The sequence below is a fragment of the Mus pahari genome, chromosome 8 (assembly GCF_900095145.1).
Source record: "Mus pahari chromosome 8, PAHARI_EIJ_v1.1, whole genome shotgun sequence".
NCBI lineage: Eukaryota > Metazoa > Chordata > Mammalia > Rodentia > Muridae > Mus > Mus pahari.
In genome coordinates, this window is record NC_034597.1 from 53914131 (window position 1) to 53931126 (window position 16996).

Here is a 16996-nt window from a genome sequence, read left to right on the forward strand (position 1 = left end):
GAAAAAATTATATATATACATACACACATATATATTTGAATATATATATTCATTTAATTTATAAATGAATTATATAATTAAAATGAAAAAACTACTCTTGCAAACATTAGTTTTGTATAATGTGGGGCTTAGTATAAGCAAATAGGCATAACACAAAGGCATAAAGTGAAAGTACATAATATCTTCATTTGGAACTTCATTAAAACCAATATTAGTATGATTTTATCATTTGAAGTATACTAGGTAGAATGATAAATAGCATAATTTTTAAAAATCTAGTCATAAAATATTTAAGAAACATGAACAGATAATGTTTAGCTTCTCAGGGTACTCCATTGTCAGTGTCGTTGAAGAGGATTCGTCCATCCAGAATTTTCCAAGTCTGCAGGAATGTGCTCTCAGATGATGTGAGAAAGTTCCTACCTCCCAGGAGTGAGTTAGAAGTTCCTGGATGCTGTCCTGAGCTTTAAATCAGAAAAGTCTTTGAGGTGATGTTTTTTGTTTTTTCTTTTAGTTGATAAAATCATCTGTTTTTTTTTTTTTTTTCTTTGAAAAAGGCTCTGATTTTGAACTTTAGTTTTCATTGATAAAAGTGGGGAGGATCTGGAAGGAACTGGGGGCTGGGAAACCAAATGGTAAAAAGTCTTATATTAAACATTTTTTATATAGTAAGAATATTCTGAAGAAATCATCAAATTTTGTTACCCAGTATATAACAGGATAAAATTAAGTATATATTTAGAATCTGTTTTGGAAGAAAATCCTTATTAAAATATATGAATATAATGTTCACTTTTATACCTTAATAAAATCTTATAACTGATAAATCTTGTTTTATGTAAATAGCTAGTATTTTAAGATTTTAAAAACATTTAATATTTTCAAAGGTATTATGTAATAGGTTTTAAGATGTTTAGGGTAACCACATTTATAAAGTAATATGTATTTATCAGGCCTTACTATCTGATCACAATATTTAAATCTGAATGTGTGCATGCACTCAATTTGGACATGCCAAAAGCCTAATGATAATTTAAGCACAGAACAAACATGAATTGTAGAAAATGGGATCTGAAGTGGCCATAGTTTGTTAAGAAATCTTTCTGATACAAATAACATGAAAGCAACAGATAAACATCGGAGAACAGTGATCATAGACATCTGTGACACAGCTGTATGAAATTAGGTTCATGCAGTTTAGCAAAAGAAGGGTAGGAAGTGTATCGATACGTCTTTTCAGATGCAAAGAGGCTTGTTAGCACACAGGATCAGCAGGTGCCTCTGTCTCTCTGTAAGTGGATGCGGAGGGGAGAGTTTTGTGCTTGTGCCCCAGCCTGCATTCTAGGAGTTAACTCGATGTTACTACCTATGCCAAGTCATGCCTGGCCTTTTTCTCAACATACATGCCAGTTAAAAATGTCACAAGTGGAAGAAAAAAAACGGAGATGTATGTGGTCACATTGGGAAGTGGGGGACAAAGAGATCCAGCAGAGCCCGGGACTCCATCTTTAGGGTCCTGAAGTAAACTCAGAGTTTAACGAGAGGGCCACGCTGTGCATACATCCAATCAGTCCTCGAGCCGCCTCAGCCCTGTGCAGTCACCCCCCCGCTGCTGTCTGATCGCTATTTGTTTGTTTCTTTCGTTCATCCTGTAAGGTAGTTTGACAGGTTGTTAGAACTGTGTGCACTCTTTCCTCTCTGTATGGAGGGGTGCAGTAAAGAAACCTTCAGAATAGCTGTTCACCTGTGGACTTCCAGTACAACGAGAGACCTTTGTCAAGGGGGTAATGCAGAGAGTAGTGGAGGATGACAGTTGGACATTTTAATTGGAAATTCCAGGTGGCCTCTGGATTTGTATTCACAAGCACATCCACCTGCAGACTCATGTAACACTCTCTCTCTCTCTCTCTCTCTCTCTCTCTCTCTCNTCTCTCTCTCTCTCTCACACACACACACACACACACACACACACACACACACACGATGAAATAAAATGATGAATCTGGCAGTTTTGTTTTTTATAAGGGAGTGGGAAAAACTGTAACATTGTCATTCTGCTAAAGGAATTTAGCGGTAATGGTATATTGTTATAACCATAGATAAGTATACCTCTCTCCCTTTACCCAAGAAGTTTCTTGTTGCAGTAGATGGCAGTTAATTCAGAGGCCCCCAAGAGGAGACGATGTGCAAAGAGTGAGAGACTTGAAAAGATGCATTTTATTCTTACTACTGCCACACAGTGAAATAACTCCCATGTTAGTTTTCTGGGGCCACCATAACAAAGTCCTGCGAGGTGAGCCGGCTCAACAGCTGCACTGTCTGTATCGCCTCACAGTTCTGCAGGCTGAGACCTCAAGGCTCCTGCAGAACTCTGGTTCATCTGTGAGGGAGTCTGGGCTTTGCTATCTATCCTCTGGCTTCTGCTGGCTTCCTGGCCTCACGCTTAGCTCTGTCCACACCCTCACATGTTGTTCTTGGTGTGTATACGGCTCTGGCTGAATTCTGCTCTAAGACATTCGTGATGTTGAATAAGGGCTTTTCCCTACTTCAGCATGGTACAGCTTTGCTAATTAAACCCACAACTCCACTTAAAAATAAACCCACTATATACTTACCGCCACAAACATGTATGCTTTATTTGAATTTAAACTTAGGACTCTTTTAGCTTCACACAAAGAAAATGATACTACAATTATTTTCAACTAGGAACCTCCAGTATACCTCCTAAACACTCAGAGTAAAAGCCCTCTGGTAGCTCAGTTGCCCCATATAAGCTCAGAACCAATATTCTTTTCTGCCCTGGTGGGTGTATTTGAATGTTTGGCATCAGAGAGTAAAGTGTAGTTCCTCTACTGCTCAGACAGCAGCACCTGCTCTCATTTAAACTGAGGTGTGGGTGGGATCAAGAGAGTAGTGACCAAAGCTGTACACAGCACAGAGCAGGATCAGTCTTGTACACAGCAAATTTACATCCTGAATTGCCAGCACACGCCAAGACCGCATCCTTGATTCTTGCCACATTTGAGGATGTCTTACTTGTATATTCATTAAAAGGACAACTTAAAAACTAGGGGCTTGGTTGTAAAACTGCTGGTTTTACTCTGTTGGCGACTGTGGTTTAAATGAACTGCTTGAGGAGACAGTGGGGTGAATTTAGCCACACACTTAACTCATTAGACACTCCTGAATCAATGAGAATCATTGTTTGTTAATTTCATCAACATGTTCATTTCTTTCAGCTCCATGTTCATGCATGTCTTTTAACCCGGAAACAAGAAGACTGTCCATAGGTCTAGACAATGGTACAATCTCAGTAAGTACAAATAAGTAAGATTTCCAGTTGAAATACTTGCCTTCTGCGTAGTGTTGTGTACTGTGATAACAACTTGTCTAATAGTTTTTCAAGTAACAGTCATTTTCTGGCTAAATAAAGAGTGCATGGAGCACAGGAACTTATAGTGAGGGAGAGTTCTGTGCCAGGAGAAGCTGTCTTTACTTATATGCTGCGGTTTGGTGTACCTTGCCACTTTAGTGGTTGCCAGCTATGGAAGTTAGGAGTGGTTGCTAGCTATGGATGTTAGCAGACAGACACTATAGCTGTGTGCATTTGCATTAGTGAGAGGAGCTGATATCCCATACTTGCTGTACTGTCATATTGAATTGAGATCAGATGCGTCATCTGAGTGTTAGCAACAGACACATAAGGGAAATGCTGCTTTCTCTTCCATCTGCATATGGGATCTTGTGTTTGGATACTCTATGTTCTCTTGGCTTGCTTTTGTCATCTGAACTTTCTAACACAAATAGAATGCTGTAGACTTGAATGAGTTTGTTAAGAAGGTACAGATCAAGATTTTAGATCTAGATCCAGATAAATATTAGACTCATTGATTGTAGGTCTTGAGGGGACTGAAGTGCTTAGGGGTTAGAAATTTAGGTTTTGAGGGCTGGAGAGATGGCTCAGTGGTTAAGAGCACTGACTATTCTTCTAGAGGTCCTGAGTTCAATTCCCAGCAACCACATGATGGCTTACAACCATCTGTAATGGAATCTGATACCTTCTTCTGGTGTGTCTGAAGACAGTGATAGTGTACTTACATATATATATATAATAAGTAAATCTTTTAAAAAAAGAAATCTAGGTTTTATCTGTCTTCTTTATCTTCTTATTTACTGACTTTTATCTAGTATATTGACTAATAACAAGTGTGATCTGGCACTTTCTCCATTCAGTAAGTTAACTTATCCCACACATTTAATTCCAGCACTTGGGAGGCAGAGACAGGCAGATCTCTGAGTTCGAGGCCAGCCTGTTCTATGGAGTATGTTCTAGGACAGCCAGGGCTACACAGAGAAACCATATCTTGAAAAACAAAAAACTAAAACCAACAAAACAAAACATCCAGTGTTGCCTTTAGTCCTGAGCGAGAGAAATTCTGCTCTGGCACTTGTGAACTAGAAGGCCAAACATCAAAACGTTGTGAGCCTTGTAACTGCAGACACTGGGCAGGGGTCAGAGCTCCAGGTAAGGCCTGGAAGATGCTGTGATCAAGCCCATCATGGGCAACCTGCTAGAGAAGGGATGAAGAGGAGGAAGAGGAGAACATAGAAGAGATGGGGAGGAAGGCGAGCAGAGATGTTGACAGAGCTGGGGATAGGAAGAGAACCCTTTATGCCACCTCACTATGGCATGGAACATCATAGAATCAAAGAACCTGGCCTTCCAGTAGTCAAAGGTGAATTTGTTGATATCAGACTATCAGACTATAAGATCATATTTTATTTAATAGCTTAAAATTTATATATAATAGAATATAAACCTCTGCCTGTAGTCTTACCTCAGCCCGTAGGAATGTTAGAGAGTGTTTGAATGCTTTCTAATCTTGAAGTAGTTGTTAAATGGCCTTAAAGGAGATATTAATAATATTTCTAAACATAAATAAGCTTATCAGCAATATTTGCGGGACTTCTCTAATGCTTATTACTTGATATGATTTTCAAATTTCATTTGGTAGTTCTGTACACTGCTGCTTGGGAAAGCAGAGATTATATACTGATCCTTGTTCAGTTTAAGGAGAGCCATATTTTAAAGAGGAATGTGTATAGAATGATTTATTATGAATTTTAAAATACATTATTTTTATCTTCCATGTATGAGTATTTTGCTTACATGTATATCTGTGCATCACATGTGTGCCTGATCAGAAGAGACCATTAGAGTCCTTATAGGAGGTTGTGAGCTGCCGTGTACATGCTGGGAACTGGTCCTGGGCCATCAACAGGCACACCAAGTACTGTTGAGTGTTGAGCCATCTCTCCAGTGCCAGTTGTTCTTAAAAGAGAAAAGAAACAATTGGGCTGCTTAGTGACATGGAAGGGCTCATTGCAAAGGAAAAGAAAAGATGGCTGAGACACACGTGTTGCCCACCAGGTCACAGGATTGTGTATGGGATGTTCACTGCCCCCAAAAGTCTGGGATCTCATTTACTTATGAGTGGTTCTTTGCACTTTTGAAATTGATTTAGATGGTTAGTTGACATGGACAAATTTGACTCTAGAGGCAAGTTATGGGTAGATGTAGCTATTTATTTTATAGAAGTGGGGAAGCCACTGACTCATTAGTCCTCTTGGTAAACAGAACTGTGGGTAACAGGAGCATCAGGGGCAGGGGCTTCTGTGCTTCTCTGGTTATTTTCTACAGTGGCAAGATGCCAGACTACCTGCCTCTAAAGCAGTGGTTCTCAACCTGTGGGTTGCAATCCCTTTGGGGCTCAGATGACCCTTTCACAGGGGTGGCCTAAGACCATCAGAAACCACAGATGTTTACATTACAATTCATAACTATAGCAAAATTACACTTAAAAAGTAGCAGTGAAAATAGTTTTATGCTTGGGGATCACCACAACATGAGGTACTGTGTTAAAGGGTTGCAGCATTAGGAAGATTGAGAACCATTGCTTTAAAGGACTGAGTGTAATGGCTTGTCCAAGAACTTCCTTATAAGTGCCTCCTTTGTCTCATGGAGGTAATTAATTGCTATTCTTCCTGATTCACATCTGAAGCCTTATAAAATTGTCATATAGGAGGGCAAGAGACATTGAGAGACCAGCCTGTTTAAGGCTCTGGCTTCTCATCACTATAATAAATTCATTGCTAAAAAAAAAAAAAAAATACTTAGAATCTTGTCATTTCAATAGTCTGCTCTTTTAGACACAAGAAATCCTGTTTCTAAGACTCTGTTCCTTGTGTGTCACAATGCACTTTTAAGAATAGTGATTAAATTCTAAAGCATGGAAGATAAAGCCAGAAAGTAAATCCATATTTTACTGAACCAATCTCAGTATCACTGCACACTGGGTCAGAGATGAAGAACAAACACCCTTTGACCCCTGGACCAAGAGTGGACCAGAGACAAGCCACAGGAGAAGTGGAGGTGCTTGGGAGACTTGACCAGCAGGAGGGGGTGGGGCACCTCTGCAGCAGAAGGGAAGGACAGAGCCGTCCATCACTGGGTTGTGGGAGGGAGGAGAGGATAGCATCCTATTCCTTGTAGTGAAGTAGCAGGTGCGAGAGGCTGCAGTGCTGAGGGATGTTTTCATCTGCCCTTTCACTCTTCTCACGTATCCCAGCCTGGGCCACGCAGTTCTAATCATCTTAGAAGATGTTGCAATGTTATATTTTACATTTATTTCCTATGTTATTTCATGTAGATTATTTCTGAACCCCAATAATTATAATTCATCACCTATAGTGTTTAATAGGTGATGTGTTGTTGCCAACTTAATTTTTGTTTCATTAAAAGTTTTTTTTTTTTTTTTTTAAATCTGTCAGTCCTGTCAATGAATTGACCAGTCTTTTTCGAGACAGGGTTTCTCTGTATAGCCCTGGCTGTCCTGGAACTCACTTTGTAGACCAGGCTGGCCTTGAACTCAGAAATCCGCCTGCCTCTGCCTCCCGAGTGCTGGGATTAAAGGCATGCGCCACCATGCCCGGCTTGACCAGTCTTTTTAAAACACGTTTTATTCTTTGACAGTTTCATACAATGTATTTTGATCTTATTCATCCTCGAACCCCCAACTGGTCCCAAATCCTCTCCCATGACCCCCATCTACTCAGTTTCACACACACACATACTTCTGCCCCAACAATCAAGTCTAGTTTGTGTGGGCTTGGGGCCTGCCCTGGAGTGTGGTCAAGATCTCAGGTTGTCTTAAGCTTCCCTCGTCCAGCAGCAATCAAATGTCAGTCAGTCCTCAGCTAGGGAGTGGGGCATCATGCCACCCTTCCTCTCTATATATCCACTTTGCCATTTGGAAATCTCACAGACTTTTGCCTTGCTGCCTGCACTGTTCTGTAGGGATTCATATTTTGCAAGTTAAATGAACAGATTCATGAAAATGTCACTGTTTTCTTCTGTTTTGTTAGTTTTCTTCAGGTGGCTTTGCTTGACACTGTGTTATGTGATGGAGCTCACTGTGGCATGTGTTTTCACAGAAAACCACAGGGACAGAATTTGTGTCCCTGTAACAGGAGAGGCCCGGGTAGACTCTCCTGAGCCTTCAGAAGCTTCAAGGGAGAAGAATGAACGTACCGTAGGTCACGTGATTCTGTTTCAAGTAAAAGGGGGAAACTGTGCCTTTGAAGATAACAGTATTTAGCATCCTTTAGAGAGGAATCTGGGCATCTTTAGGGGTGTTGTCATCCCTTAAGGCCAGTATCGCACAAATGTGCATGGCAGTGCAGTGTGTAGTGGCCTGTGGGGGCAGCAGTCCCTTGTCTGCCCCTGTTTCTGTAATTTCAGTTACCCACAGACAGCTGTGCTCTGAAAACAGTAAGCTCAAACTCCAGAGGTAGATGACTCCCAAGCTTAAGTGATTCTTTCTATCTTAGTTTTCATTGTTAATCTCTTTTGTGCTGAGTTAAAAATTAATCTGTATCATAATTGTGTATAGGGAACAAAATAGTACTATGGGTTCAAAACAATCTTTTTATAGGCATCCATTGGTGGGCTTGGAAGTCAGGCATCCCTTACAGATGTGAAAGGGGACATCCTTATAGAAGCAAGTTGAGTGGCAGTAATGCTTCAGGTGCCAATACCTAGCCTGTTATTTTCTGGGAGTTGCCACAACAGATGGCTTAAAACAACAGAATTCATTTTCTCAGTTTCAGAAACTTGACACAGAAATCAAGATGTTAGCAGGGCTGCGCTCATTCTGAAGCTGGCAAAGGAGACTCCTTACTTGGATTGCCTCTAGGACTGGCTGGCAATCCTCGGTGTTCTGTGGCTGGTAGATCTACCACTCCTACGTTTACCTGTATCCTTGTGTCATTTCCCCCTGTGTATTTATCTTACAGGACACCAATCACTGGGGTTAGTCACCACTCCAGTGTGGCCTCATCCTAACCTGTTACATCTTCAAAGCTTAACCTGTCACACCTTAGCTTACTCTACTTAAAAGAGGTCGTACTTAGAGTGTACTGGCTGGTTTTGTGTGTCAGCTTGACACAGGCTGGAGTTATCACAGGGAAAAGAGCCTCCCTTGAGGAAATGCCTCCATGAGATCCAGCTGTAAGACATTTTCTCAATTAGTGATCAAAGATGGGAGGGCCCATTGTGGGTGGTGCCATCCCTGGGCTGGTAGTCCTGAGTTCCATAAGAAAGCAAGCTGAGCAAGCCAGGGGAAACAATCCAGTAAGCAGCACCCTCCATGGCTTCTGTGTCAGCTCTTGCCTCCAAGTTCCTACCCTGTGTGAGTTCCAGTCCTGACTTCCTTTGGTGAAGAACAGCAATGTGGACATATAAGCTGAATAAACCCTTTCCTTCCCAATTTACTTCTTGGTTATGTTATTTTGTGCAGGAATAGAAACCCTGACTAAGACATTAGAGGTTCCAGATAGTTGTGTATTTCAAGGGTATTACCCAATTCAATTGACCTACTAAAATCGTATCTCCAGTGTTCTCAGACAGTGTTCTTACGGTTGTTTGACGTGAGGCATGATGCCTTCAGGAAGAAATATTCAAAGATGTTAAAGAAGATAAGCCATGATTCCTCCTGGGAGAGAAAGATGAGAATCGGAAAGAACGTTTTTCTGCAACTAGTGCTGCCTCCCTCTAGATAAATAGTGCGCTGGGTAGGTCACAGGTCATGATAGTGGTGGCTGAACTGGCTTCTGTAACCCTACATAGACACATTTCTGAGTATTGTTCTAGGTGAAGTTCTTATTACTATAAGGACAGTCCAACTGCTAGGAGCTGGGTAGAGCATTTACAAGGGAATTAGAAGCACTTGGGCAACTGTATGTTTAGCCATTGTTCTTAAGGGGGGGGAAGACTTTATAAACATTTATCTTAACGGTGTTTTGAGTAGCTTTTTCTTATCAGTGCTTGCCATTGATTGTTAGGAGCCTCCACTGACTACATCCTACACCACCACACCTGTGTGCTGGGCAGTAAAGACTGGTTGCCCTCGAGGAAAGCATTTCACTGCCCGAGTCAAGTGTACAGTCATTTCCTCCCTCCTGAATACAGTTCTTTGAACCCTTCCCCTTCCCACTTAGCCTCAGCCCTGCTCCCTGGCTTCCCCTCACCAGTCATCACAGTGTAGTCCAGGATTTTCACTCCAGAACTGAGGCTGCTTTCCGGGCTTTCCAGTCTGACTCCGTCCAGGAGTAAAACCCTAACAGTGAGAGTCAGGGATGGTTGTAAAGAAAGTTCCTAAGAGTGTTACGTTGATAGAACTGTGGAGCCAGGATCTTTAGGGCCTTCCTTCAGAATGGTTATTCTTGCAGTTCCTGACACTGCTGCTGGTGTCTGCTTTACAGCTCCTTCCCAGTCTCCCAACCATCCTCGGGGCTGCTGAGATAGCTCAGCTGGTAAAGACCCCTTTCACCAACATAACCAACTGAGTTTGATCCCTGAAACCCATATGCTAGAAGGGAACTGACATCCACGAGTTGTCGCTGACCTTCAGACAGAACACATCCATGCACCCATGCATCATGCATATACAGGTCTCTCTCTCTCTCTCTCTCTCTCTCTCTCTCTCTCTCTCTCTCTCTCTCTCTCTCTCACACACACACACACACACACACACACACATGAAATACGTAAGTAAACACCATTTCTGAGTTTTCTAAACATTTGGAGTCACTGGGCTTTCTAATGTGAGCTCTTTCTAGTGTTAGGTAACCATGTTCTCCCACACTTGTGCTGAGTTATAGTGAACTTAGCACACATGTTGGAGCTGTACTCAAGAGAAAATAGTTCTAAGGCACTGACGTGTTAGTGGCTTGCTGTTGGTTGATCCAGTTAATTCCCCAAAGGAGATTTTACCAGAGTAAACTGTGGTGGTTACTGTGCCTTTGGCATTTGTGTGGGTAGTGGACTTTTCTGGAACCTCTGAAGGCCAACCTTGTCTCCCTTATGTCATTACCCGTGTAACCCATTCATGTCTTGTTTGGTTCCTGTGTGTTCTCGTAAACCTTGGTTGAGCAGCAGTGAGTGAATTTAATGCCAACAGCATTTCTTTGGCCTGAGGTTATTTTGTACCATCTGCACTGTAATGGATTTTTATTTCTTTGTGTTTTGGGGACAAGATCTCACCATGTTGCTGAGTTTGGCCTCAAAGTCTTGATCCTCCTGTCTCAGACTCCTAAATGTTGAGCCACTGTGCTACCCTGCAGCTTTAAGTTTTAGAAGACCTTTGTTTGAGAAGGCTACTCATGTAGCCCAGGCTGGCCTGGAATTTTCTCTGCATCGGAAGATGGCTTTAAACTTCTTCTGTCTCTATCTCCTGAGTACCAGGACTACAGGCACAAACCACTAACCAATGCCTGCCTCTTGACTTAAAATTGACTAGGCCAATTTTAAAACTGATTCTCTAGCACAGATCCTTACAGGAGCACCCAGATTGTCCTGTAGAAGGTAAGGAAGTTTATAGTGTTGAGGGTGGGTTAAAATCAGTCATCTACTGTGTACAGTGGTAGTTGGCCATTTGCCACAGCACACCTGCGATTTAGAAGGTCAGTGATGAGGAAATGATGAGAAGATGGCCCAGTACTTTCTCCTCCTCATCTTAAGACTCTGTGCCCTAAAGAGTCTTCCTCCCAAGGTTCCTTCCCATTCATTGGTTTGGAAATTTTCCAGCTTCTTAGAAACAAGAACTGAAACATTGTAACTCTCAGTCTTTCTCTCCTTGTAATCTCACTTCTTAAAATCTGACTTCTCAAAAGCCTTCTTCACAGTCACCATAGTATACTTTCTCACACGGAACTTACCTTAGTTAGGGTTTCTGTTACTGTGATGAAACGCCATGACCAAAAAGCAAGCTGGGGAGGAAAGGGTATATTAGGCTTACACTTACACATTGTATTTCATAACTGAAGGAAACCAGGACTGGAAATCCAAGTAGGCCAGGAACCTGGTGGCAGGAGCTGATGAAGAGGCAGTGGAGGAGTGCTGCTTGCTGACTTGCTCCTCATGGCTTGCTCACCCTACTTTCTTATAGAACCTGGACCTCCAGCCCAGGGATGGCACCACCCACCGTGGGCTGGACCCTCCCCCGTCAATCACTAATTAAGAAAATTAAGAAAAATTAAGAAAATTAAGAAAATCCCTCACACTGTTGCCTGCAACCCAGTTTTGTGGAGGCATTTTCTCAGGTTCCCTCCTCTCAGATGGCTCTAGCTTATGTCAGGTCGATATAAAACTGTCCAGCACAAAACTCAAACCACTGCAGTCTGCCTTCCAGGCCCTCAGCCCACTCAGGTTCCTGGCTGATTCTGAAGGCCTGTGTGCCCTTCCCCACACTGTCCAGCAGTGTTGAGACTGGCTGTGCTGGGTCTGGCCTCCTTACACTTGAGCTCTCTCCGGGGTGCAGCATCCCTCCGTTTTGCAGTGCAGTTTTGTACAATATGGGCTTCTGCTGCCTTTCTTCTGTTCTCCAGCTCCTCCTCTCCTTGCAGGATCTGTAGCCAGATCTCATCTAGTGCTGGAGTTCATCCACATTGCTCTGAGGCCACGGTTCGTCTCTCTCTGTACAGCCTCAGCCACACATCACTTGCCATACATGTGACAAGATGAGCTTTGTGTTTCTGTCTAGATCTTACTTGGAGGTTCTGACTTCCTAATGTTTCTTACTGAAGATGAACCCCTAACTACCAAGTCTAAAATAGAGTCATCCTCCCACATGCCAGCTCCCAGTGCTTTCATTACAGTGACTGGGGCCACTGCGCCCTGCTGCAGAGGCCAAGGGTCTTGGCCCTCCTCTGACTTGCTATTTCTCTCATCTATCAGTTACTGTAACCTGTTTACCAGCTTCCTTCCCTCCCTATCCCTCTCTACTCCCTCTTCACATTGGGCCCCTTCCCCACCCACCACCATTCTTTACTCTTGTCTTCCTTCTGGACCTTTCTCCGTTTCCCCCTCACTGGCCGTCTCCCATTCTCAGGCTAACCACGCTCACTTTCCATGTGAGGACTAAAAGGCTCTTTACAGAGGTGGACTTTGAATCTTGCCTACAGTGAGACCTTTCATGGCTTCTGCTGGCACTTAGGAGACAGGGAAAGCGCTTTTCAGATAGCCGTTGTGAGCTTGCAGATCTGGCCCTTCCCACTCCCACAGCCTTGGTTTGTACAGCGCCCTTTCTCTGAGTTTTCATGCGTATGCTCACAATTCTTCACAGGGTGGGGACTGAGCCTGATTGTTTCTCTGTGTCCCTAGCACCCAGTACTGGTCGATTTTAAATGCTTTGTAAATAGAATGAACAAGTGAATAAGTGAATGAATGAATGAATGAATGAATGAATGAATGTAAGGTCTGTTGAGCTGACCTTTTAGGGGTTAGGAACCTAGGCTCTGGAGTCTCACTGTCTGAATCTAGTCACAGTCCTTCCTAATCAACTGTCACACTGCACAAGGTGCTTTGCTCTGCTCTCTGCCTCAGTCTACTGTGGGGATGGTAACTGTGTTCATTCGATACAGTTTCTTTCAGGTTGACACATGGAGAACTCCTAGAACAGCCTGTGCACAGTGCAGATAAATATCAGCTCCTGCCAATGTCACTGGCGGCGGCAGCAGTCTCTGTAGCCAGTGTCCATGAATCTTCAAAACCCATGGCAAGTGGATTTAGTCGACCATATGTGTCGGGGGTGGGGAGGATTCCTGAGTGGAGGTGTGGATGTTCAGCTTGCTTCTGTTGTCATCTTTTGTCTTTGCTGTCTCATCACAGTAGTTCTCCACTAATTTACAAACTGCAGACCATCAAAAGCTGAATTTTCTGTAGACATGCTTAAGTTACTGCTGTTTCATCTTTATCACCCTTAAAAAGAGGGCTGGCCAGATGGCTCAGTTGATATATTGCCTGCCCAAGGATCCCAGTTCAAAATCCCAAGCATTTGATAAAAAGCCAGATATAGTGGTGTGCCTCTGCAATGGGAAAGGCAGGGACAAGACCATCCTTGGAGATTGATGGCCAGCTGTTACTGCCACTTCAGTGAGCTCCAGGTTCAGTGAGCGACCCTGTCTGAGAACACATATAGGACAATTGAGGAAGACACCCAACACTGATCTCTGTCCCTATCCTCACATGTACATGCATACCCCCCCACACAATACATACATGCATATACACTACACTTGCCCCATCTACACAAAAAAAGACTTTGACCTTAGAAAACTACGCAGTGATACTGCTACAGTGGTGACTGGAGAGGGCCTAGAAAGTTTCTTATCAGAAGGACTTGCTTTTTCTGAGAGACTGAGAATGTTAGCAGGAAAAATATTTCCAATCATCACGGCTGTGCTGCTTCTTATTCCTCTAGGACTCTGGCTTTTATAGGCCTGTGTTCAGAGAGCTTTCTGTCTCTCTGTCTCTGTCTCTGTCTCTGTCTCTCTCTCTCTCTCTCTCTGTGTGTGTGTGTGTGTGTGTGTGTGTGTGTTTGACTGGGCAAATGGTTGGCAGGGGTGAATGTGGATTCTCTGTCTCTCCATCCTGTGCTGGGGTTACAGGTGGACTTTTCCACTGGCTTTTACAAGGGTTCTAGGGGTCCAAACTCTGGTTCTGAGCTTGTACAGCAGGTGTGTTACCCACTGGGCCATCTCCCCAGGCTCCTACAGTATTTTTCAACAACAGGAACCAATTTTCCTTTCTATGCCATCCAATTAAAGCATATTCTCTGTAGACATAAGGTACTTCACTACTTTTCACGTGGGCTTCGTCACTTAGGGACATGAGAGTCATGCCAGTTTTCTCTAGTTACTATCAGAGCCTAGATGGGCTGGTGTGACACTTCCATTGTCAATCACAGGTGAAGCCCTTCTTCTGTTCAGTAGCAAAGGAATGGGTCATGTCTCCAAAGGGACCCTCTGACTTTTGTTCTTGTGCTGTAAAGCTTCAAAACTCGCTAGAGCCAGAATGTGGGGAGGGAGCAGTCATTCTTTCACTGCAGAACGGCAGCCAGCTAGTTTTGATACAGAAGGCTATGCCAGCAGGGAAGGGTGTGGTATTAGGTCTACCCTGGTCTCTGGGGTTCAGTGCTGGGCTTGTGCAGTGACCCAGGGTATTGTAACTAGGGTAGGTTTTCTTTCCAAGGCATGTGCTTCTTGCTGTTTCTATAACCCCACCCCAACCTCACCAGAACTTGGATCCAGGCTCCACAGCACACATTCCCAGCTTTTCCACATTACAGATGTGGGAGCTGCTCTTGTCTTAGTTACCAGGGAAAGCTGTGCATTTTCATAAACCTAGGCTCCTGTAGTGTATCGAGGGAGAACTCCGAGACAGAAGAGGGACTGCTCACCACATTGACAGGAAGACCAGCACAACTCGCCCAGTTGGTTTCCCAGATTAGAGAGGAGTCTAAAACATTAGCACAAGCCACACATGGCGGTGTGTGCCTGCAGTTCCAGCCACTTTGGAGGCTGAAATAGGGGGATTCTGAATTCCAGGCCAGCATGGGCTACCTGGCGAGGCACCCTGCACCCACTGCAGGAGGCAGGTGGAGCTGGTTCTACAGCCTTGAGCTTTCATTTGGGGTAGGGTGGGAAGGATGCCTTCTGGGGTACTGAGTGGGTCAGGGTTCCGTGTTTGGTACAGTTTCTAAGTCTCTGAGCTCCCTCCAGAGCCCTCTCCATCTGGCCCTGTTGAGTTGATGCTCCTCACAGTTCTTGCCCTCCTCCTGCCCACTGGGTGTTGGGAGTCTTCCTGCACATCAGCTCTCCTGCTCCTGTACTTCCCAGGGCTATGCTGGAAGCTGCTTCCTGAGCCCCAGACTCAGGCTGCAGAAGTTGACTTGCCTTCAACCTGGGTGTCTCCACAACACTTTAGATTGAGCAGACTCTAGCTAGACTTCATTCTCCTTTGCCCACAGTGAGCCCCTTGTTCCTTTAGTAAATGGCATCACGTGGAGCCCCATCCAGAAACATAATCCACCTCATCCCCAGAACTCTCTACAGTCTGTGTTCACTAGATTTTGTAAGAATTCTCTGTCCCTTACAGTTTTGACTTTGGCCTATTGCAACGACCCACCAGATTGCTTCTGCTGTCTGTTGTCTCTTATCTCCTCCTTTTCCTCATTTCCAAACTTGTAGTTTAATTTTCGTCCCCCCCCCCCAGGGTGTAAGTTCTCAACAGCTTTGGAAAGAATAAAGTTCAAAGTACTTTTTTGCCCCCACTTGTCAACCTACCTATCAGAATTTTGCTACCAAATATCAGATAAGTGTGGTTCACATCCATACCACAAATAAAGAGCCTCATTACTGAAATCAGACGCTAGCCCTCACACCTGACCTCTGCTCTCAGCCCTCAAGGACTTCTCCTGCTTTCAGGACGACCTGGAGACCCACAGTTGTTTTTCTGAGAGGCCAGGCAGTGACTGGAATAAAGGCCTTGGCTCTCAGGTCATTCTTTAGTAGGAATTCCTTATATAGCAGAAATTCTTTTCATTTCCGCAGAAGATAAACTGTGCTTCTTGATAAGTGTTTCATCTGAAATTGAAGAAAATTCCATTTTATACAGTGAGTTGTCATCTTGAACTGAAAAGACTGTTTCGTAAGCTTATCATTTCCAAACTAGTGTCCTTCCCTAACCCCAGTTTTGTTGGTTTGGGTGGCATATGGACTCTGGGTATAATCCTGGGCTAGCCCAGAATTCACTGTGTAGGCTTGCCTCAAATATGTAATGATCCTCCTTGAGTTCTGGGGTTACACAGATGCTCCCCACCATGTCTGGCAGGCTAGTTTGCTTTTGTGGGTACTGTTTTTGGCTTTTAAGACTTGGGTTTTGCAATTTTGGCTTTGTTGTTCCTTATATTTTATGTACATGTTTATTTCTTAATTAGTGTTCAGGACTTAAAGTGCCATGGACTTAAAGCCAGAAAAAAGATTTACAGCAAGATTTGAATGGACACCTTAGCTAGAAATAGCTTGAGATAAAGCATAGGGAGTTTCCTACTGGCCCAGGAAGTGAACATTGGTTAGTGTTGAGGTTTGGATCAAAAGGTGTTTACTGTTCTATTTCAGCATTGACTAGGAAAAGTAAAACCATACTAATAAGCTCTAGTCTTTGTAAGTTATTTGTGTGTCTTTAAAGTGCACCCATTTTTATGTCATTGGACTGTGGAAAGCATTGAAGCTGTACTTTTTACTTCAAAGTCTGTTATTAATGAACACGTTGTTTATTCTTCGCTGGTGGGTGACTTAAACAGTAAATGAGTTAGCATCTCTCACAGAAAAACATTAACTTCATTTTTGTATAGCATATTATGTTACTATCTTATATTCTTCAAAATCTATTAATATTAATAGAGGGCTGCTCTATCTAAGTTAACACAGCACTCACAAAAGCAGGTTTTGCCCTCTCAGACTCTGGAACTCCAGGACATCCAACACTTAAAGCAGAGTACAGATGCTCTTGAGTGGGAACAACAGTCTAGCTGAGTGCTTAGTGTAGCAATCATGACATCATTCATAAACGGTTTCCACTCCACAGGGAAGGTTT

The 16996-nt window shown here is 43.3% G+C and overlaps 1 protein-coding gene across 1 annotated transcript in view; it reads left to right on the top strand.

The window, feature by feature from the left end:
• The window catches only part of Wdfy2 (WD repeat and FYVE domain containing 2), a 128239-nt gene that overhangs the window by 63863 nt on the left and 47380 nt on the right, over nucleotides 1-16996 (top strand). Inside the window, exon 3 of the mRNA XM_021203467.2 lies at nucleotides 3240-3313. Coding sequence (XP_021059126.1) covers nucleotides 3240-3313 — 74 coding nt within the window. The remainder of the gene's footprint in view (nucleotides 1-3239; nucleotides 3314-16996) is intronic.